The sequence below is a fragment of the Leptinotarsa decemlineata genome, unplaced genomic scaffold (genome assembly GCF_025532065.1).
Source record: "Leptinotarsa decemlineata unplaced genomic scaffold, Ldec_3_MD MMD2_tig00000035_RagTag_RagTag, whole genome shotgun sequence".
In the NCBI taxonomy this organism is placed as follows: Eukaryota; Metazoa; Arthropoda; class Insecta; order Coleoptera; family Chrysomelidae; genus Leptinotarsa; species Leptinotarsa decemlineata.
Window position 1 is genome coordinate 26,588,558 of NW_027412540.1, and position 23,392 is coordinate 26,611,949.

The window sequence follows — 23,392 nt, forward strand, 5'->3', positions numbered from 1 at the left end:
AAACCGAGATAATTGCAAAAAGCTGATTTTTGTGACTTTTGCCCTTGAATAATTTACGGCGCAGACACGAGATTTAATGAGACTTTTGAAACACCAGAATGAAGGTATTTACAAAATTACAGCTTATGATCTCTCATTCCCAGATTGACCTTTTTTTTTGCTTACGTGGCGGGACTATAAATGAATGACAGTATTTTAACAATCATATCATTTACATAGTTATGAAAATGTTATTATTAAACAAATTGTCATGCGTCAAACATATCAGGAACCAGGAAAATAAGCTATTTGATTTCTTCATTAAGTGAGAATAAATTCATGAACATCAGATAAATAATCCATCATAACCATTATATATATATATATATATATATAAAATTGATGTTTGTTGGTTGATAACTGATAAACTTCTACATCGCTCAACCAATCGTGATGAAACTTGACATGTATAAGTAATTTTCCATAGGAGAGGTTTTTAGGCCATCAATTTTTCTATAACTCGCCACTAGATGGCGATGCAGAACAATTTTTTGAAAGCACTGTTCTATAACGCTGCGCACGCCTAAGTTCGTTGATTCTGATTCAGTCAAAACATTGAAACACCAGCGATACAGCAACATAGTACTAGCATGATAGAATAGATTTTGTTGCTCTCTTTTGTTTTACTTGTTGAATTGTGTTGAGTACTTCCAATTTTATGCATTACGTAATAAGGATTCATTTGAATAGGTTTACAAAAATTATCTTCAGATTCTCGATAATAACTTTGTTGTACAGAATGTCCCAATTTAAAGGGGCACATCATTAGGGTGGCATTCAGAGCGAATGAACTAGAGTTTCAAGATGTCCAAATTTTAGTGTTGAAGCTTGATTGCACTGTTGAACTAGGTTAATTTCTAGTGCTAACAGGGACCAACATATATTTTTCGAGCTTGGTTTTCATGAAATATTGTACACACCGCCAAAGATGGTAAATATTTATCTCGGTTGAATTGGTTGTTTCAATTCAAAATGCCATAATTACTGAAGGCTTTAACCCACAATCTGTGGTTCTAGTTGCTGCAATTTTGTTGATATTTTTACAAATTGTTGATTTTGTGTTTATTTATGTTGTGTTGAGCAGATTACCAAGTATGTATACGTTGATGTTTTTTTTGATAGATTTCAAATGTTTGCATAATTTTAATTTTAGTTCAAATACATATTTTTTTGTATTGTTTATATACTAATTGTCCTGAACAATAACATATTACTTTGATTCCAAATATTGGATACAAGGAGTATGATCATGACAAGTTAATGATGAACAACATATATTATTTCGCTTAATGTCAAGATCGTTCCATTCATTTATATTTTAAAAAAATGCATCTTTCCTGCGCTACATCAATAATGAATTGTGACAATTTTATTCAACAAGGATTTGATTGCAATATTGTGTTGTGTCCGCTATGCTGATTTATAAATTTCCAATAAACAATATGTTGTGAATTTTCATCAAATATAAATGATATACATCTGATAATTTCACAAAATGTTTGCGATTTCAAAAACGAGAGAATTATGAATATTTACAGATTACTACTATTTGTCTCACTTCAATAAAAATAATGATGAGATTTATTTCCCTTTTGCCATAAAATGTATAGGACTAAATTAGTAGCTCATTATATTAGACATTTTTCTGAAATTAAAAGAAAACTTACCATTGTAGTATAATAATCAATATTATTCAAATTATGAGTATCATACTTGAAGTATATTTTCAAAGTATTTTTATAACAAAAATATAAAATTTAATATATAAGGCTTGTTATATGTTGAATATGTTGTAATATCTGGAGTCAATAAACGTTTTTCTGTCTACAATTTGGTATTTCTGAAACAAAACTTACAACCCCAACAAAAATCTATCATTTTAAATTTTACTCATCTACTTATTTGCACTTTCACTACATGAATTAGGGAAATAGGGAATTATAAAAAAAATGTGGGAATCTTCCAAAGGAAGCCATCAATTTTAAAAATTTAACTTTATACAAAGATGTGAACATCATGCAAAAACATTTTTGAAATGAGAGTACTTTCCAATTAAAGTATGATAATGCAACCTTTTACTGAAACGGAAGGCGTTTAAAATCGGTATGCAATTTTCGCATTATCAGCCTGAAAAAGGAGTTCTGCAAATTGTACAAATAGTAATCAGAATTCCACAATAAATTTGTTAGGATATGAATGTGTCTTCTACTGTTGCTTTCTAGCTCTAGGCTCAACTACAGCAAAAATTACAAGTTTTCAATCGTGATTTTAAATAAGAAATTTCAGACTTGTAAAAGTGTTTAATGCTTTTCTACAAACCAAAAACTGCTAAGGGTATTGATTGGTGTCTGTATAATTAATTAGGAGGAATGAAAAAAATCAAATAGTTTAAAAATGTATCACATTTATTCTGGTTTAGTGTAACAAATGAAAATTGTATATAATACAAATATTGAACATAAAGGGTCTTCAACTTGGCTTTATAATACCTTAAAAAACTTTTTAAAATTTCCACCTGGTTTATAAACCAAATCATTTTCTTACTTGGAAAAATTACCATGAAAATCAATAAGAGTGCTCATATACTCCACTTTAACTTTGACGCGGGGAATGTTCTCTAGGGTAGAATTTTATATTAGGGATACCTTAAAGACAATTAATTTTGGGTTCTGAGCTCTTGTTGAATGTAAGGAATTGCACTAACCAAACCGTTATTATGGCCACCCCTGAAAGAAATGTTTTAAAATGAAACAGCTTTTGCGGTTTCATGAAAATCTCACAATGAAGTGTTTCCTGAATACCCTATTGATTTTCATCAAGTATCAGCTATTTCCATCACATAAAATTAAAGAATTTGGTTTACCAACCAATCATTATACGTGGGGAAACAATATATAGTAATGACTGTTTCATGTAACAAAAGTATTTTTAAACTTCATCTTCATTCAACAGCATATTTGGAATACCATTATTGATGGGGAATTTCCTACCAGTTTCTGGACATATCAGCTCTCCATTAATTATATCGACTTCAAGAAGTACATGATGGACTTTTTTTAAAAATTCGGGATTATTTTCATAGTTGCTTATTAGTTCTTTTGGTAAATCTTCAAGCTGTCCAATACTTTCTGCAGCATTATACAAAACAGACCAGTCCAGCTTTGGAATCATTTTTGCAACGAACTCTGGATTGAAATCCACCTCAGAAACCCTAACATCTGATGCCTGAAAAAGAATTCATACATGAAACATCGATATGAAATGAAAACTTTTACTTTACTCACATTCAAACCAAGAGGATAGCCTACACTAACACCTTTCATACACATACCAATAAACAATATGTTGTGAATTTTCATCAAATATAAATGATATACATCTGATAATTTCACAAAATGTTTGCGATTTCAAAAACGAGAGAATTATGAATATTTACAGATTACTACTATTTGTCTCACTTCAATAAAAATAATGATGAGATTTATTTCCCTTTTGCCATAAAATGTATAGGACTAAATTAGTAGCTCATTATATTAGACATTTTTCTGAAATTAAAAGAAAACTTACCATTGTAGTATAATAATCAATATTATTCAAATTATGAGTATCATACTTGAAGTATATTTTCAAAGTATTTTTATAACAAAAATATAAAATTTAATATATAAGGCTTGTTATATGTTGAATATGTTGTAATATCTGGAGTCAATAAACGTTTTTCTGTCTACAATTTGGTATTTCTGAAACAAAACTTACAACCCCAACAAAAATCTATCATTTTAAATTTTACTCATCTACTTATTTGCACTTTCACTACATGAATTAGGGAAATAGGGAATTATAAAAAAAATGTGGGAATCTTCCAAAGGAAGCCATCAATTTTAAAAATTTAACTTTATACAAAGATGTGAACATCATGCAAAAACATTTTTGAAATGAGAGTACTTTCCAATTAAAGTATGATAATGCAACCTTTTACTGAAACGGAAGGCGTTTAAAATCGGTATGCAATTTTCGCATTATCAGCCTGAAAAAGGAGTTCTGCAAATTGTACAAATAGTAATCAGAATTCCACAATAAATTTGTTAGGATATGAATGTGTCTTCTACTGTTGCTTTCTAGCTCTAGGCTCAACTACAGCAAAAATTACAAGTTTTCAATCGTGATTTTAAATAAGAAATTTCAGACTTGTAAAAGTGTTTAATGCTTTTCTACAAACCAAAAACTGCTAAGGGTATTGATTGGTGTCTGTATAATTAATTAGGAGGAATGAAAAAAATCAAATAGTTTAAAAATGTATCACATTTATTCTGGTTTAGTGTAACAAATGAAAATTGTATATAATACAAATATTGAACATAAAGGGTCTTCAACTTGGCTTTATAATACCTTAAAAAACTTTTTAAAATTTCCACCTGGTTTATAAACCAAATCATTTTCTTACTTGGAAAAATTACCATGAAAATCAATAAGAGTGCTCATATACTCCACTTTAACTTTGACGCGGGGAATGTTCTCTAGGGTAGAATTTTATATTAGGGATACCTTAAAGACAATTAATTTTGGGTTCTGAGCTCTTGTTGAATGTAAGGAATTGCACTAACCAAACCGTTATTATGGCCACCCCTGAAAGAAATGTTTTAAAATGAAACAGCTTTTGCGGTTTCATGAAAATCTCACAATGAAGTGTTTCCTGAATACCCTATTGATTTTCATCAAGTATCAGCTATTTCCATCACATAAAATTAAAGAATTTGGTTTACCAACCAATCATTATACGTGGGGAAACAATATATAGTAATGACTGTTTCATGTAACAAAAGTATTTTTAAACTTCATCTTCATTCAACAGCATATTTGGAATACCATTATTGATGGGGAATTTCCTACCAGTTTCTGGACATATCAGCTCTCCATTAATTATATCGACTTCAAGAAGTACATGATGGACTTTTTTTAAAAATTCGGGATTATTTTCATAGTTGCTTATTAGTTCTTTTGGTAAATCTTCAAGCTGTCCAATACTTTCTGCAGCATTATACAAAACAGACCAGTCCAGCTTTGGAATCATTTTTGCAACGAACTCTGGATTGAAATCCACCTCAGAAACCCTAACATCTGATGCCTGAAAAAGAATTCATACATGAAACATCGATATGAAATGAAAACTTTTACTTTACTCACATTCAAACCAAGAGGATAGCCTACACTAACACCTTTCATACACATACCAATAAACAATATGTTGTGAATTTTCATCAAATATAAATGATATACATCTGATAATTTCACAAAATGTTTGCGATTTCAAAAACGAGAGAATTATGAATATTTACAGATTACTACTATTTGTCTCACTTCAATAAAAATAATGATGAGATTTATTTCCCTTTTGCCATAAAATGTATAGGACTAAATTAGTAGCTCATTATATTAGACATTTTTCTGAAATTAAAAGAAAACTTACCATTGTAGTATAATAATCAATATTATTCAAATTATGAGTATCATACTTGAAGTATATTTTCAAAGTATTTTTATAACAAAAATATAAAATTTAATATATAAGGCTTGTTATATGTTGAATATGTTGTAATATCTGGAGTCAATAAACGTTTTTCTGTCTACAATTTGGTATTTCTGAAACAAAACTTACAACCCCAACAAAAATCTATCATTTTAAATTTTACTCATCTACTTATTTGCACTTTCACTACATGAATTAGGGAAATAGGGAATTATAAAAAAAATGTGGGAATCTTCCAAAGGAAGCCATCAATTTTAAAAATTTAACTTTATACAAAGATGTGAACATCATGCAAAAACATTTTTGAAATGAGAGTACTTTCCAATTAAAGTATGATAATGCAACCTTTTACTGAAACGGAAGGCGTTTAAAATCGGTATGCAATTTTCGCATTATCAGCCTGAAAAAGGAGTTCTGCAAATTGTACAAATAGTAATCAGAATTCCACAATAAATTTGTTAGGATATGAATGTGTCTTCTACTGTTGCTTTCTAGCTCTAGGCTCAACTACAGCAAAAATTACAAGTTTTCAATCGTGATTTTAAATAAGAAATTTCAGACTTGTAAAAGTGTTTAATGCTTTTCTACAAACCAAAAACTGCTAAGGGTATTGATTGGTGTCTGTATAATTAATTAGGAGGAATGAAAAAAATCAAATAGTTTAAAAATGTATCACATTTATTCTGGTTTAGTGTAACAAATGAAAATTGTATATAATACAAATATTGAACATAAAGGGTCTTCAACTTGGCTTTATAATACCTTAAAAAACTTTTTAAAATTTCCACCTGGTTTATAAACCAAATCATTTTCTTACTTGGAAAAATTACCATGAAAATCAATAAGAGTGCTCATATACTCCACTTTAACTTTGACGCGGGGAATGTTCTCTAGGGTAGAATTTTATATTAGGGATACCTTAAAGACAATTAATTTTGGGTTCTGAGCTCTTGTTGAATGTAAGGAATTGCACTAACCAAACCGTTATTATGGCCACCCCTGAAAGAAATGTTTTAAAATGAAACAGCTTTTGCGGTTTCATGAAAATCTCACAATGAAGTGTTTCCTGAATACCCTATTGATTTTCATCAAGTATCAGCTATTTCCATCACATAAAATTAAAGAATTTGGTTTACCAACCAATCATTATACGTGGGGAAACAATATATAGTAATGACTGTTTCATGTAACAAAAGTATTTTTAAACTTCATCTTCATTCAACAGCATATTTGGAATACCATTATTGATGGGGAATTTCCTACCAGTTTCTGGACATATCAGCTCTCCATTAATTATATCGACTTCAAGAAGTACATGATGGACTTTTTTTAAAAATTCGGGATTATTTTCATAGTTGCTTATTAGTTCTTTTGGTAAATCTTCAAGCTGTCCAATACTTTCTGCAGCATTATACAAAACAGACCAGTCCAGCTTTGGAATCATTTTTGCAACGAACTCTGGATTGAAATCCACCTCAGAAACCCTAACATCTGATGCCTGAAAAAGAATTCATACATGAAACATCGATATGAAATGAAAACTTTTACTTTACTCACATTCAAACCAAGAGGATAGCCTACACTAACACCTTTCATACACTTGGACGTTAACATGTTATGGGTAAGTAATTTCATTTTCGATATATTAGTGATAGACAAATATTTAAGTACACAAATTAGGAATCATTCACTTTTCCGACATTTCACGTTTCAAATGTGGAAAAAATGTAAGTTTTCCTTAATGCTCATAACATAACCTCACTACTTTCAACTTCTTCTTATTGTATAGCCGTTGTTCCCTCTTCGGTGCATTTGACCAATTCCTTCGTGTTAACAAATTACAGGAATTATCCTGTAGTTATTTCACTCATATATTGTTCATTTAACATCATATTTTTCAAGTACGCTTTCTCCTCAGAAGGACTTTTGCTGTTTTTTTTCCATATATGGCCCCTCACCATGGTTATCCGAATCACCCCGGCCTGGATACTGGAATGAGTAAAGAGGGCCCTCACTTCACATTTGATATTACGTTAACTTTAGTCATGGCCGGTGAGCTTGACTTTTATATATCTACAAGAACCCAAATGGCATTTCAATATCTATTTATTGTTTACTCCTTAATCCGTACTACGTAAAATTGTAAACAAAAGTTTCTCTACCTATTTTCCTAAAACTTTGTCATACACCGACCCAAACTTTACGCAGATACGATTTCTCCCACCGACCATGCCTCAGTCCGGTAGCTGGACACAGATATACTTTCATAACGGACATTCACTACACAAAAGAGAGCCCTGCGATAGCATATAGCATCCACATATCTTCTTTGTGGGCGAACTTTTTCTTTTTGTATCTTAGGGAAAACTGGGCATGATACATAACCGGCTAACTGAACAGCAAAGTTATATAAAATAGGTAGATGTAACAACAAAAATAGAAAATAACAGAGACTATTTATTTCTTGTGGCAATATTTAAATGCTTTCCCGTAGCTTCAAGTTAGAATTATCAAACATAAATGTCTACATCGTATCGTACTCATGATCATCCAACTTAGCGCTCATCTTGGAAAATTAAACCTAAACCTCAGCTCAGAAAAACATTGGTGAAATATCGGATTGATTATCGCGATAATTCGCATTACTCCTCTTTAATTATATGGTAGTTGTTTCATTATTCAGCTGCATCTGATTTTGCCCATCACTAAAAAAGGATTCAATCCAATAAATCCAAATTGAAGTTCGTAGGAATCGATTACCATCCAGGCGATGCCATAATCCGAAGAAGAACATTAAAGAAGAATAAGAAAATATTGACGTCCCAGTATTGTCATGTTTGTTACTCAAATCATAAAAACAAATTCCGATTGACTATCATTACCATCACTGGTCTCACGTGAAATGTCAATAATGGTTGAAGAGGCAAGAAAATATCTTCAAGACATAATAGCTAGAATCAGCGGACTGTACTGTATTTTAGTTACAGACAGAGATGGTGTACCTCTATTAAAGGTTGCTACAGAAAAAACGCCAGAACATGCTACCAGACCCAATTTCATATCAACATTCGGATTGGCCATTGATCAAGGAAGTAAACTGGGATTGGGAAAGACAAGCACCATAATTTGCTCATATTCTCAGTACCAAGTCATACAGATGAACAAACTACCTCTCGTAATATCTTTCATCACCAGCGATTCGTGTAACACTGGACATGTGCTAGCTTTGGAAACGCAGCTGGATCCTATAGTTTCTGACTTAGCTTCAGTAGTTGCAGAATCATAGAATATGGTCTGATCAAAAATATATTTAGATGTTGAGATTACTTGTTTTATATTACTATTGATAAAATATTTAAGAAAATTCATGTTCGTTTCACTCCCTGACCAACACTATGGGAAAATTGTTTGTGATCAAATGGTCATTTTGGAAAATCATGACGATATTGATTTCAAACTCTGAAAAATAAGGATTCATCAGAAACATTTCAAATTATATTGAGCTACTGACCTAGCTTGAAATTTGTTGTTATCAACGTGGGACAAGTAAATAACCTCGGGAATACCATGTAAATTGGAATTGGAATGTTCTGAGGTACATCTCCATCCCCTATTTGGATATTCTGTATTTCTGTAGCTGCAAGTTCAACTTTATAACATTATATCAAAGTAATTCAGGACTTTTTCAATTACCTTCTTTGGCATATCCTTCGGCACATCCGCATGTTTCCACTCTAACGAGTTGCAACTCTATGGATCTAACAGGAACCACGCATTTGACCAACACTAGTTTTCCTCTAAAAGGTTTTGTAATGTTGCAACATACTGTGTCCAGTTGACCATTCAACAAAAAATCGGGAGCACCTTTAAATAGTGCCTGCTTGATATAACGCACTTATGAAAAAAAATTACCAAATCTCAGAACACTGAGAAAATGTATAGGTTGTTCAAAAATGTTTCAGATATAAACTGAAAAAACACTTTCCCAAACACTAGAACCATAATTTTTTTTAACTTTTCTATGGCCCCTATTTCTTGTTTGTCTGGAAAATATTCTTCAAAGATCTATACATTTTCTCAAAAGAACTCATAGATATTTCTTGAACTTCTCTTCCTTTTTGGAGCTTTACTACTTTTCATATAAAAAACGAGAAATACAAAGTTTTCTTCAAACATTTTTTTTCAACACAAGCTTATCTTACCTACTCCACCTGAAGCCAGGGTTGAAGGACTGAGTGTAAAATTTACTGGAGCTCTCTTATCTTTAAGGGGTGACTGTGGACAAGCATTAAACCCAGGTCTGTACTGTACCAAAAACTGTTGACTTTTCTGCAAATCTTTCGAGAGGAAAGATCTTTTAATATCACACCTCAAACTATAACCGATGTTGACATAAACTCCGTGATAAGTTTCATATAGGACACGATTGGATTTGGGTTTCAAAGGTATCTCAAAGGGTATTTCCGTGGTACCTGAAGGCAGCCTTCCAGAATTGCTCACCTCACAAGTTACATTCAGTAATTGAATTGGCTACAAATCAATTATTATTGGAGAAATTTCAAACATCATCGGATCCTACCTTTACTGAATTATAAAATGCTTCGATGATCCCTACATTTTTTGAGCTGACCTGTAAGTTTACACATCCATCCATTGTTAGAGTTATTCCTTCATGTTTGAAATCTGAATTACTGGATATTACTATCACTCCTGAGACATTTTCCTGAAGATACAAGTAATCATTGATACATTTATATACATGTAAAAGTACATGATAAATAGAGGAATATATTGTGCACAAGCTTGTTTTCTGGAAATACATTAGGTTTAATTTATCATTATGATTATTTTTGAGACTATCTGGTTTACCACTACAATTTTATATTCAATGAGATTTTTTGAAAAAGTCATTAAATAGATATACTTGCCCCTTCACAGTAAACTTTATCAGCTCTCTTCAGTCTAATATCTAGATTTATAGACATATTCGAATTTCTAATGTAATAGAATGTAATGTCAACAAATTAAATTTGTTTCAACTTAATCACACTCAATTACAATTGTTATCAGCCTTCAGAATTCTGTATATATTTATTGTACGCTAAAAAGCATCTAGAGACAACAACCGTCAACCATTAATATTAATAAATAGTTACTTTCATTGATAGTGGGTCACATGTGTATTATGAAAGCAAAGAACCGCATTACTTTTCAATTCACATTTCCAAGTGTGAATTCACAGTAATACCTGTGAATATATACTCATTAACTGACATCTAATATGCCAAGTGCAAAGAGTAGACGCTTGTTATAATTTACAGTTATAACTGTGGTTTCACAGTTAGGTACAAGTGTGAATTCTGGACAAAAAATATCAGATTTTTGTGTCCTTTCGACGCTTTTGTAGAGTGTCTCACTCTATTTTTATTTCACACTTTATGCTGCCTCTTCTTAATATAAAATAAAAATAGTCGTTCCTCACAGCTGAGGTTGAAAATTTGATTAATAAATAAAGATAAACGACCTCGCCATGGTGTTGAAAGAAGAGAAAAGATCCTTAAGTCAAGCCTTAGAAGGGGAGTCTTTGTTGAGCAAGAGATTCTTATAATGAAGAATATATGGAGTGTCAGTTGTACTGAACTCATACAACTGCTTTATCATAGCTTTGTTCACTAAGGCATCATTGAAAATGAACCAGTCAAAACTAGTCCAAATCTAAATGTAAAACTAATGGACCGCATTCGGGACTTAAAAACCATTGTATACAAAGTTGAATGAATGACCGCACAAAATATTTTCAGCAATAGCATTACATGATTTACAAGTCTTACAAAATTGATGAAATTTGAAAGTGAACTCCATAAAAACAACAAGTTCCAAATCAGTTGTTATTCGTTTATGTTTGTGGAACACACTAGCGCCATCATTGGTAAAAAGTTTTACCTGTGAAGGTATCTACTTCCTTTTTTTTATTGAAGGTGTCAGCTGTAGCGTTAATCGCCATTTTGAAGTTCACTAGATTTATTAAGTTTGGTGTCTTTAGTTAGGTATATATGGTTTGGTAATATACCTAGTAATATCACTAATATTTGGTTATTTTTGGAATTGGCGCTAAAGAATGGAATCCCCAGAAGTTGAACAAGTTGATAAAGACCAAGAAACAGAATATCAAGTTATACCTGTACAATTAGTGGAGTCTTACGATAATGTTGATATCACGCCATCAAACAGCTCAAACAATGTATCACTTAAAGTTAATCTAAAAGGACGATATTATAAACAAACATATCGCCCGGCATGGGAGCAGATGCCAGATTTTAAGGGTATTTTATTTGTAATTATTCCATTGAAAATGTTGATAATCTTCCAAAGACACTTTTTGTGAAGGAGTCGAAGCCGAGTCAGTTTGCCCTTTATTACACCTCAGCAAAATCTTCAATTATCTTTTTTTTTTTCAAATTGTGCAAGAAGCAATGTTTTATAATATTTTTAATTTTTAGGCTGGCTTAAGGGAGTTGAAGGTGAACCAACTAGAGCCTTTTGCACTTATTGCCACAAAACTCTTCATGCTCATCGACTCAGTTTATTGAAACACACTTGCACTATTAGGCATCTAAAAGCTGCACAAATATATAGTGCTAAAAAGGTGAGTAGTTAAATGGTTTCATGAAGTTTGAGTAATATATTTTTCATTGAACGTTTCCAGAATATAATAGTTTGTTTATTCAGACATGAAAACAACATGTGCTGAATGGTATATCTTAAAGAAGTAATTAAAGAATTATCAAACTGATGTTTTAAGATTTTACCTGCTACAGGTTCAATTGATTTTATAGTCCTAGCACCAGATATTAATTTGGATGACAGATAGATGAATATGTTTATTCAATTCAGAGTATTTGTAGTCCTACATGAAAATACTGTCAGAAAACGTATGTGAAAAGTACATCACAGAGTCTTGTGTGTGATTGTGTAACTTGTAAACAAAATTCTAGTTGAAGATTGAAAGATCTTATAATAATTTGTCTCAATTCAGCTGAAACCTACAACGGGTTTGGAAAAAAAACCAAAATAATAATAATAATAGTTCATAATATTATCAAAATTTATTGCTGAATTGAAATCATTCACATTAATGACATTTAAATCTGTTTTTCATCAACTAGCTGTTCCTAAAACGAATTACAACTTTGAGAAACGAAACTTATGATAGATATGTATTATTGAACCATTTACTTACCTGGTGAAGCTTTCTTCACAAGGAGTTTTTTGAATAAAATGTAACTTGAAAAAGTTACATTTTATTGTAACTTGTATTTTATTGTAAATGTAACATGAAAAAGTTACATTTTATTCAAAAATTGATGGATGTAGCCGTTACTAGATGGTAGATCATCATGATGAATGAGAAAACTTTCTATGTTTCCATACCACTTGTATTTGTAACTATTGTTACTGCAGTTTCTTCCTATAAGGTAATTTTCAAACGAATGCAATAAACTATAGGAAGAAACTTCAGTAACAATAGTTAGACCGAACTAAATACTTTTACAGAATAAAATCTTACATGGAAAGAAGGAACAGGAAGTTTCTTCGAATACAGGAGTATTGTTAGGTGAAAATGATGATTTGGAATCACCCGACATGGAGGATGGTGATTCTGATCACGACAATGAAGATGAAGATGAGGGCGAAGATAAAGCTTCTCTAGAATTTCAGATGGCCCAAAAGGTGAGCTTGAGTCCCCTCATGTTTTTCAGTATTCTCTTATGGTACACTGGTGCAGCTGTAGTATGTAAGTCACATCTCTATTCATTCATGGTCTTATTCATGGTCAATAAACCGAAAAAAATAGTGAAAATTGACAGTAGAAAGAAATTTCTATCCTCGATTGCCCTCGATTGGAGTCGAAGAAGAGTCATCAGTTTATTTCCAGGGTTTTCCTTGCTCTAAAAGAAAGAATATGCCATGTGAGAAGTAACGCCCTGAATTATTAACGTTGCTCTTTTCTATTTCAACATAATTTTGACAATGTTTATCTTCTGTTGATCATTGTAAAATTTTGGTATTCATATAGGGATTTTGAGATTCATACTAGGAACAGTAAAAATTTTAGGTTGGCTTTACTGGAAACAAGAATGGAATCATTAGGAACTTTCCTATCTTCATTTCAAGATCATATCAAAGTCAGGAATTGGGTATGGCTTCGCTATATCCATTTTCTTTGAAGGCGTTTTAAAAGCAGAATTAAAAGCAGCCTTTTTTGTTATTTGCCATTGTAGGAACCTTGGTAGCCTGGAACATCGAAGAACAGTTGGAGATTTTTCTCTCTTTTATAGATACTTTCACTAGAGTTTTTCTAAATAACATTTCCAATTTTTTCAGATTGTGGAAGCCGAAAATGCCCAAAAAAAGGTTTATAAAAGGCTGTTATACTCTCAACAAAAAAGTCATATCCAACCTAATGTTATACAGTCATCTGATCTAATCTGGTTTATAATTATAGTAATGATAATATAATATATAATTATAGTAATAATAGAGAGATGATAGTCACCTTTGTTTCTCACATAAATTGTACACTTTGTATTTGTGACCATCAGCTAATAAACAGGAGTAACGAGCGGAGTTTACTTCATTCAGAGACAAGACCTCCACTGAAATGTTCTTCCACTCAGCCCCAAAAATTCTGTCGTAATTTTATCGACCTTATCGAAGTATTTGCATCATTACACATCCTTCCATAAATGAGTTTCAAGTTTATGTAGAAAAAGGAACAACGAAAAAAAAAAGGTTGGCCAAAAAGATACTTCTTTGACTCTAATTTGAATTTTGTGAACGACAGACATTCAAGTTCACATTTGTCAGCTTCATATTTGGCGCACCCCGTATCCCTGATTGTTTTTTGTAGATGGTGATTTGTTTTGAAGACTGAAAAAAAAAGTTATTTCCAGGAATCCATCCTGAAATCAAATACCATCGATGTGCCGCCAATTTCAACACAGGTCACAGACATGTGCAAAGGGATACCGATAGCTGGACTGCAAGTGAGTCTTTATAAGCTGATCGATGGAAGATGGACGTACATCAATGAAGGAATCACTAATGCCAGCGGCAGTTTCTCTCAATTTCTAGAGAGAGGCGACTTTATACCTGGGAGATATAAATTACATTATGACGTTGATAGATACTTTGAGGTTAAGAAACAGAGTACAATCTTTCCTTTCATAGAAGTAAGTTCGATGTGTTGGAAAGTTCAAAAGATGATTCCAGTTTTTTTCAGGTAGTGTTTGACTGTGCCACCTTTGCGGATACTCAACATATCCCCTTGCTACTGAGTCCATATGGATATACGGCCCATAAAGGTTGAGTTCCTGGGGAAATTTGTTTATTTATAAAGTTCAGATGCAAAATTTAGAAAGATCATTGAGCAGAGTCAGTTGAAATTTACAAATATCAAAATTTACAAAATGACATTTGGTAGTGCATACTCCTTAGCATAAAATTTCAAAGCAGCAAATAATGCTGGTACTAGAAAATTAATATTTTGAAATAAAATCTCAAAGTATTCATTTTTCCCAACTACCTACATTGTAGGCTCTGGTAAATGCCTACCGGAAAACGGCCACTTCCCAGGCTAACACCACGCTGGATATTGAATGGGGAATGTTCCTCAATTTGGGTTATTACAGCAAATGCAAGTTTGAACAAAATGAAGTTGAGTTCAATTCATGAGTTTTTCAAATTCACTTCGAAAAGTATTCAAATTGATGTTTCAAATGTTGGGTTTTATTTTTAAAGGGATTTGTTTCTAATTCACATATTGGCAACAGCGCCTATATCAAGTTGAAATAGTTTATACTTACCTAGATATTCTACTTTAAAAAAGGAAAATTATCTTTATAAATCAACAATTAACGCAGAATATAAATTATAGTTCAATAAAGCCACCTCCACAAGCCACATAAACAACAGTTGTTTTGTTATTTATTTATATAGAGGAAAATAGCTTATGTGCACAAAATCTCATATGTCACAGAATGACTCGGAACATAAGTTAACAGAATAGCACGTCTCTGAAATATGTCATCTTTGTTTGGCTCATACAGGTAACAGATTCATTGTCCTTTATTAGCTATAACCGATGTTGCCAAATGGTGAAATAGAAACGAATCCCTTTAAAAGTTGAATGCATTATTTCATTCCTCTTTTTAAAGTATTTAAATACATTTTTAAAGAAAAAAGTTGAAATGATGAGTTTAAAATGCGTTGTTTTAGAGCTCTTTTATGAAAACTACTTGATTTTCGTCAGGAGGAACATTCCACATTATATCTGACAGACATGCCTCACAGAGTTTGGTCTTGCATATGATTCTTCTTCATCCAACAGCAAGACCATGCTAAGATTATTTGAGAAGATCACCTGTAGCAGGGATTTACCAGAATCTACGGTGTAGTAGTTGAGAGAGATTTAATTTCTAGTATGTATCTTTCTTCGATATTCTTCATAAACTGTTTGATCTCTGTTAAATGATGCTGGTACTGTAATATAATATCAGGTACTAGAGTGTGATAATTTTTACAGCTTGAATATTTATTGCTACAATTCTGAAATATCAGTAGTGGGTTCCATATTAAATCGGCTGTAATTATCCAAATTTTTTATATTGAGAGGAATGAATTTTAAATTTCTATACATCTGTTCATTGGATAATTCAGAGATTAGTTTCTACTTACATTTGGTGAGTGAAGGTGATTATTGCTAATTTGTCTGGTATTATAAGAATATATTCTATTCACATAACTAAAAAAACGATTGCATTTTTGTTAATTTGTTGTAATCTTCTACAAGAAGTTTGGTTTATTTTTAGAATTATATTTGTTTCCTGGTAAATAGTTTTTGTTGGAATTTGATATTTTGTTTTGTGCAGTACTCGTTTTAGAAGTTTTTTTACAACATATTCCCAAAGTTGTAACCGGATATCAAAGATTAGAAATAAAACGTTATATACAAGTCTGCTTTGAGTTTTCAGATATTCTTTACACTTGAAGAGGGCACCAATAATTGGCAGTGTTTTGGATATCACAAGTTCAATATGTTTTTCCCGGTTCAATTTGTCATCTATCTCGTTTAATTTCTCATAACATCTTTCATGGAGTATTAATAATAGATTTTCCATTGGAATTTCCAAGGGTAATTTACACATTGCATAGCATAATAATATCTGCGTGGTTTGCTACAATTACTCCACGCGTTCGACATATATCCTATCATTACTATCAGAATCCGTTTGATTTTATAAATCACATATAAAGAGCATTTCTGACTAATGCAGGTTCTTTTTTTCAAGTTGTTGAACATTGCTTCAAATGTTTAACAAATATTTATTATTAACTTTCCATTGTACATTAAATACCGAAAATGGTTGATAAAGGTTCAAAAATATTTATATGATGGAGAGTTATTTTCAGTTAGAAGAGAGATTGAGAATCAATATAATTTATATTTATATCATTACATAAAACTAATTCACATTAGTATACAGTATGTGATGTTAGATTTACATGAATACTGCATAGTCTGATTCTATTCATTAAAATGAGTTATTATAAAAATTGAAAATAGTGTTTTACTTTATTTCGGTCTTTGAAAATGTATCTCTTGATCCTCGTTGAGGGATGTCATTCCCAATCCAAGCTAAAACGAAAAGAATGAACAATTTCAGTTGGTACGTCAAGAAGTACTTCGTAGGCCCGGATCTAGGAGGGGGGGGAAGCCGGGGACTATGGACTTTGCCCCGGGCGTCAAGTTCAGAGGGCGGCCAAATTCACACTTTACAGTTGAATAGACAACTCATCATTTACTTAACTTCAACGTGTACTTGGCACGAATATTATTATTCACGAGGCAGGTTAGGTTAGGTCCAAAGTGAGAGGGTCTACTCGCCCCTCCACCACAACCCGCAAGGATTTATTGTGGCTTGACCAAATAAACCCAGCTTCTTAACGAAGCCGATTAGTTTGTAGGGTGAGTGGTTTTTCAGGTCAGATTCTGCAACCGTTTTAGGAATCACACGTTAAAAGGCAAGACCTCGTTAGTCCTTAGCTCGCACAAGTTTCTCAACTTCTGAGAGTTGTCGTTCGTATGGGGGCGACAGCTGATTAACGGAAAAACAGATGGTAAGACTAGGGCTCTGCCGAACTCTAAAAACCTGATTCGATCCCCAGCGGGGCAGGTCCAAATTATATGCTCTGCTGTATCATCATTAATAAGGTAGTCGAATAGTCAAGGTGCAAGATTCTCACCTTGATACCCGCGACAACCTTCCCATAAGAGGGTTTATGTACGTCAGCTACACCTGACGTTGCCTTAGATTCAACCGTGAAGGGCTTTTTTTTTCGCCTCTGCATCACTTTCACAATGGAGAAGAAAATCCACAACGAATTGCCTTTCTTAGACGTATTGGTGAAGAGGGCCGACACTAAATGGGAAACATCTGTATATCGAAAAACCCACTCACACAGGACAGTATCTGAACCAGAAATCCAACCACCATCATTCGACTAAGAGAGGAATCATCAAGACTCTACTAGACCGTGCTTTTGGGCTCTGTAATACAAAGGAAGGTCTCGAAAGGAACTAGGCATCATCAAAAATGACCCTCAACGGAATAGTTACTCCGGAGCGATGGTAGAACAGGCCTTAGTTAAAAGACAGCAAGAACTCCACAAGAAAGAGAAGCCGCCACAACCTGTACTTGTACTACCTTAAATCAGAGGATTATCGGAAAGGATAATACGGATTGGATCCAAGTATAACATCATGACTTGCTTCAGATCTGGGAACACTATCCGTAGCAGCCTCACGAAAACCAGGCCACCAAACGCGGACTGCGATTCCAAGAATTGCATTTACCGGATACCCTACGAGTGCGGAGAATCATACATCGGTGAAACTAAGAGGCCATTGAAAGTTCGCATTGCTGAGCACAAGAAACACGCACAGCGAGGAGAAACCAGCAAATCCGGAATAGCAGAGCATGTTTGGACTCATATCAACATAACATCAAGCGGCTCAAGCTGAAATCATCCAACAAAGAGAAACACTGGTTTAGGAGAAAATTCAAAGAAGCCGCGTATATGTTGTACAACAACGCATTTAGTCAAGCTAGCGTAGAGATACGTAACATATGGAAACCTCTAATCAAGCGAAAAACGACCAACTCCCGCTAAAACCAATGAAGCGGGAAGAGGTGATTTGTGAAAGCACTCGAATGACCTATAAGTAGTCAGATCTCGGAGGAATAAGTCCAGTTATCACCCGAAGACGATTGTGGATACTAACAATCGAAACGTCGTGACATAACTTGGTTTGAATTCTTTTAATTTTTATTTTTTTCATTTTTCGTTAATAATATTTTCAATATTCAGCTTTTATTAATATTTCATGACCGGTTTGCTCAATCCCCACATCCCAAGCCAATGCCCTCACCAATTGGATGACAGTATAAGATAGATTGCAATAATTTTCTATGATATTCATATTCAAAATACTCACTGGAAAAGCACCACATTAATTCAATGAGTTTATTACATATAACCATCAGATACACAAATAATGAAAAGAGAAATGAAAATTTCTGTTTTTTACCACTTTTAATTGTAACTGCAGTTTCGTCCTATATGGACATTCTCAAACTAATACAATACACTTATTGTACAATAAACTTATTGTATTAGTTTGAGAATGTCCATATAGGACGAAACTGCAGTAACGTTAGTTACAATTAAAAGTGGTATAAACATAAAAATTTTCATTTCTCTTTTCATTATGATCTTCTACCACGTAGTAACGGCTACATCCATCAAATTTTTCACAGAGGACTCTTGGACTATAACAAGTTTCCTAATGAAATTAAACAAAGTAACAACCTTCAACTCTTCAAACGCTCCTTATCTCAATATCTACGGGCACAATAATATTCCAATTGAGTTGTTCATCATTCTCTCTATTAATCTAATCTCTTCATCATCTTATACTGCTATGTTTTACCCAATATATTCCATTACATAGGGTATTATATATTTCAGTTTTTTTGTAATTCTGTTCAATAACTGATATATTTGTATAATATTTATGTATATTAGGATATCTATTTCTAAAAACAGCATGCACAGTGGTTTAGGTAGTGAAAGATGAACAAGGACAGCCAATCCGCCTCGCGAGGCACGTAGGCATAGTTCAAAATGCGCGCCAGCAGGAATCGCGGCAGCATGCGTCTGGTTACCGTGCGTGCGAAAGGGATAAAGCTATATTTGAAAACTCTCGTCGACCTCTCTCCACGACAGTGTTATGTTTTAAACCTGTGTGTTGTTTGTGTTTGCTATTTAGTACTTGTTGATCTAATTAGATATTGGACAATGGCGTAGCCAATCTTATGATATAGGGTCCAAAGCTCCGTTGAATTCTGAAGCTTCACTTGTATTTGATGATATAGAAAAGACCTACGAGTTTATATCTCTTGTAACAGATCTATGCGCATGATTTGCAAGATGCTTTTTCGGCATTGCATTGAAGCGGCATCGTAATGGAGCCTTAGCAACAGATCAATCGAGCGGACTGATCTACTACCTGCAAACCACCAAAATCCATGTCACCGTTATCTACATTTGGAATACATCTGGTTTCATCTGCATTTAGATCTAAAACGCTGACTCATGTCATTGGAAATTCTGACGTAGATATCACTAATTTAGAACATGAATAAACAAGGTCCCAGGGCGGAACCCTGGGGGACTCCAGTGTTATAATATTCTCTGCACACTGGGATTTTCAAAAGTATTGGATCATTGATACAGATGATGAAGAGGAGGAGATCAAGGACCCACTCCTGGATGCCCTTATGTTATTAATTCCGAAGTGTAACTCATTTGCCGTCAATATGCACATTAGTTGGAGACCAATGCCGCATATATGCCATAAAATTCGAACTGCTCTAACAATATTCCTTGTGAGACACAGTCAAAGGCATGTTTCATTTCTTTCAAGAGAGCGCTTTATGGAATCAGTCAGTCGTTTTATGATTTCATTTCGAAATGTTTAACATTTGTTTTTCTGTAATTGAGAAGAGTATTGCAGTTTTAATGTATGTAAGTAGTATTGTTGTATTCATTCTATGCTATCCTTTACTACATATCAATTTATTATATGGTTCCTGTCATCCATCCTTTTTTTCCACAAGTATTGTTGAAAACAATAATATTGCTATTCTTGACCTACCTATGTCGGTTAGGTACAAAAAATTATTATTAGTGTTTTCCAATGTTATAACTGGTGCAAATTTAAAATATTCCTTTCCTTCATTAGTGAACTGAGAAATACAGGAAATATACATTGAATATGGATTAGTTTTTCCAAATTGAATACTCTGAATTTATCTTGATGAGAGAAGCGCGAGTATGCATGCGAGGCGGATATTGCTTCCAGACGTTAGTAATCGATGTCTGTTTGATACTGACAGTTGTGCTGAAATAAAAAACACTAGAAAATGGCGTTTCACGAATTTTAGCACATGTCAATTTTCTCCGGTAAGGAAAATATTTTATTTTTTTTATAATATCGACTGCAGCTATGATTGTGAATTTCAAGGGCAAAATTTAAAATGAACGACTCAGCCATATATTCCTTTGAAAAGCCAGGAGTTTTTCAGGCATATGACGTAAACGTTACACCACGAAATTGTACTGTCATTCCTGCAATGACAATAAAATATAATGGTTAATAATTCTTGAAATTTGGCTAAATTGCTTGTATATTTGTCTATCTAAGACTTCATAATCTAACTACAGCGAAGTTGTGAAATACCTATAAGTTCTACTTTTTGACCTACATTTTTTTGATATTTTTAGGACCATCATAGTTTTTCGGCAGTGGCAATTGAAAAAAATACCTAATTCAAGATTTGCGTGATAACAGATTCGGTAAGTAAAAATTTGCATTTCTAAGTATGTTGATAGTGTGCCTAGTATTTATCAAGTTTATCTACATACATTTCTATATTTATCTTTTGGAATCTGTCCAAAATATTTCTCTGAAAGTTCTTCAACATGAGAGTAGGTAGACATCAGCTTAAAGAATTCCCAAAAAGTTGTTTATTTATTTAGCAGCTCAGGCCAAAGAATTACTTGGAGTAACTGACTAACAAAGTTATGTCATTTGTATATCTCTCTGTACTATAATTAACCAGTCAACTAACCTTATCCACCAACAAGAGGGATGGTATAAAAGTGGAGCAAATGAGGTTATTGACACATTTTTCCAAATGTATTTTAAGTTTGATATTTAGAGAAGAATTGTGTTGGAAAATTTTATATGTTGAGAGACTTGTGTTCACGAGTTTCAAGAACCATTTATAGAAGTGAAGATTTCATATTTTATTTTTCTTATCAGGAAATGGTTTGTCTACCAGAAGATGTTCCCTCTATTAAGGTCACTGTACGTGACATGATATCACCCAGAAGGGAACAATACTGTATACATCTCGTACCATCTAGGACAATTGACAGTATATTTAAGGAAATTTCCAAGGAGTTTGTTTACAATGCTGATGAAATCGAACTGATATTACAACGTGGAAAAGTAGAATCGGTGAGTATTCTTTTATAGTGGTTATATTAATGTTCCCTGCACAATAAAACTACTTGAGGTAGTGCAATAAAAATCTTTTGATCCATTCAAATGTGAACTATCATTTGAGTTTTTCTGTAGTAATATAATTTGATGAGAATCTCTAATACTCGGAAGTTTGACGTTATTTGATTTCTCCTCAATTTTAAATATAATAAGTTATCCACTGATTTACGTGATTATTTATAATTCAGAGTCCTCAAATAATGTAGATATGGTATCAGTATCACCAACCTAGGTCTAATTATTATAGAAGAAATGAATCAAATAAAATTTTGGTTCATTTGCACTCTGAATCCTAACAGCTATCCTCTGCATCATCTTTTTTATTGACCGGCTTAGTGAGAAAAAAAGAACTGTCCTAGTTTTTTCAAGCCGTATGAATTGGTGAAAATAAAGTGGAAATATTTAAAAAATTCGTAAAATGAAAAACCTACTTTGTACACCTACCAAACTGATTTGTTATTCCTGGTGACACATTGAACAAAAAAAAACGTCAAGTCATAGTTTTCCAGACCGTCTGAGAGGGTGGAAATGGGGCAGTATTTTCACCCCTTCCATTCTCATTTATGATATGGAATTTTGAATTTGTGTACTTGTTTTTCTGTCCAAAGAGTTTTAATTCTCCAGAAGAATGTTGTCAGAATTATTGCTAGTCGTCAGTCGTGCAAACATTTCCTTCAGGAACTAAAAAATCATTACCTTTGCTGGACTGTATACACGCGGACTGAATTAATAATTCTATTTCTGAAAAAAATCCTGTAGCTTCCAGGGCGCCACAAGGATCACATTGTGGACCATTATTGTTCAATCTGTTTGTTAATGACATTGGAAATTGTTTACAGCATGCAAATTTGTTACTATTTGCAGGTAATCAGATAGTGATGTCTTAGGTAGTCAGATTCTTCAGAACGAATTAGAAATTATACATGATTGGTCCTTAACAAACAACTTGTACCCGAACATAAAGAAATTTCACGTGATCACTTTTTCCAATTGAAAAAATATCTGTTATTATAACTATAATATTGATGGAAAAGTACTCGACAGGGTGAACGAAATAAAAGACTTTGGGATCACTTTAGATCAACAACTGAACTTCAAAAGACACTTTGATAATGTTTCTGCAAAGGGAAACA

At 32.8% G+C, this 23,392-nt stretch overlaps 6 protein-coding genes across 8 annotated transcripts in view; 3 read left to right on the forward strand and 3 right to left on the reverse strand.

Annotated features, from left to right (window-relative positions):
- Window positions 1-2,426: 2,426 nt before the first annotated feature.
- LOC141481079 (multifunctional methyltransferase subunit TRM112-like protein) lies at window positions 2,427-3,398 on the reverse strand. The gene is made up of 2 exons (XM_074172184.1): window positions 3,324-3,398; window positions 2,427-3,264 (listed from the first exon to the last, which is right to left on the reverse strand). The coding sequence occupies exons 1-2, from the start codon at window positions 3,396-3,398 to the stop codon at window positions 2,968-2,970; spliced, it is 372 nt and encodes a 123-aa protein (XP_074028285.1). The 3' UTR covers window positions 2,427-2,967.
- Window positions 3,399-6,226: 2,828 nt separating this feature from the next.
- On the reverse strand, window positions 6,227-7,337 carry LOC111516159 (tRNA methyltransferase subunit 11-2). The gene is made up of 2 exons (XM_023172341.2): window positions 7,124-7,337; window positions 6,227-7,064 (listed from the first exon to the last, which is right to left on the reverse strand). The coding sequence occupies exons 1-2, from the start codon at window positions 7,199-7,201 to the stop codon at window positions 6,768-6,770; spliced, it is 375 nt and encodes a 124-aa protein (XP_023028109.1). The 5' UTR covers window positions 7,202-7,337; the 3' UTR covers window positions 6,227-6,767.
- Window positions 7,338-8,366: 1,029 nt separating this feature from the next.
- Lamtor3 (Late endosomal/lysosomal adaptor, MAPK and MTOR activator 3) lies at window positions 8,367-8,932 on the forward strand. The gene has a single exon (XM_074172183.1). It carries the CDS (start codon window positions 8,469-8,471, stop codon window positions 8,850-8,852), a length of 384 nt encoding a protein of 127 aa, XP_074028284.1. The 5' UTR covers window positions 8,367-8,468; the 3' UTR covers window positions 8,853-8,932.
- Window positions 8,860-10,794, reverse strand: LOC111516138 (vacuolar protein sorting-associated protein 26C). 2 transcript variants are annotated; one of them, XM_074172182.1, is made up of 6 exons: window positions 10,495-10,794; window positions 10,146-10,289; window positions 9,769-10,096; window positions 9,260-9,460; window positions 9,078-9,203; window positions 8,860-9,025 (listed from the first exon to the last, which is right to left on the reverse strand). In XM_074172182.1, the coding sequence occupies exons 1-6, from the start codon at window positions 10,549-10,551 to the stop codon at window positions 8,943-8,945; spliced, it is 939 nt and encodes a 312-aa protein (XP_074028283.1). In that variant the 5' UTR covers window positions 10,552-10,794; the 3' UTR covers window positions 8,860-8,942. The 2 variants fall into 2 exon arrangements, with proteins under 2 accessions (XP_074028283.1, XP_023028089.1); XM_023172321.2 differs by having other exon boundaries at window positions 9,260-9,430; window positions 10,495-10,690.
- A 667-nt stretch (window positions 10,795-11,461) lies between these two features.
- Window positions 11,462-16,583, forward strand: LOC111516120 (uncharacterized). 2 transcript variants are annotated; one of them, XM_023172310.2, is made up of 6 exons: window positions 11,462-11,613; window positions 11,684-11,889; window positions 12,067-12,212; window positions 13,121-13,297; window positions 14,521-14,799; window positions 14,850-16,583. In XM_023172310.2, the coding sequence occupies exons 2-6, from the start codon at window positions 11,685-11,687 to the stop codon at window positions 14,934-14,936; spliced, it is 894 nt and encodes a 297-aa protein (XP_023028078.2). In that variant the 5' UTR covers window positions 11,462-11,613; window position 11,684; the 3' UTR covers window positions 14,937-16,583. The 2 variants fall into 2 exon arrangements, with proteins under 2 accessions (XP_023028078.2, XP_023028072.2); XM_023172304.2 differs by having other exon boundaries at window positions 11,545-11,889.
- A 4,446-nt stretch (window positions 16,584-21,029) lies between these two features.
- Window positions 21,030-23,392, forward strand: part of Usp47 (Ubiquitin specific protease 47) — a 42,004-nt gene continuing 39,641 nt past the window's right edge. Inside the window, exons 1-3 of the mRNA XM_023172281.2 lie at window positions 21,030-21,154; window positions 21,476-21,547; window positions 22,017-22,214. Of these exons, the coding sequence (XP_023028049.2) occupies window positions 22,020-22,214 (195 nt within the window). The 5' untranslated portion in view covers window positions 21,030-21,154; window positions 21,476-21,547; window positions 22,017-22,019. The remainder of the gene's footprint in view (window positions 21,155-21,475; window positions 21,548-22,016; window positions 22,215-23,392) is intronic.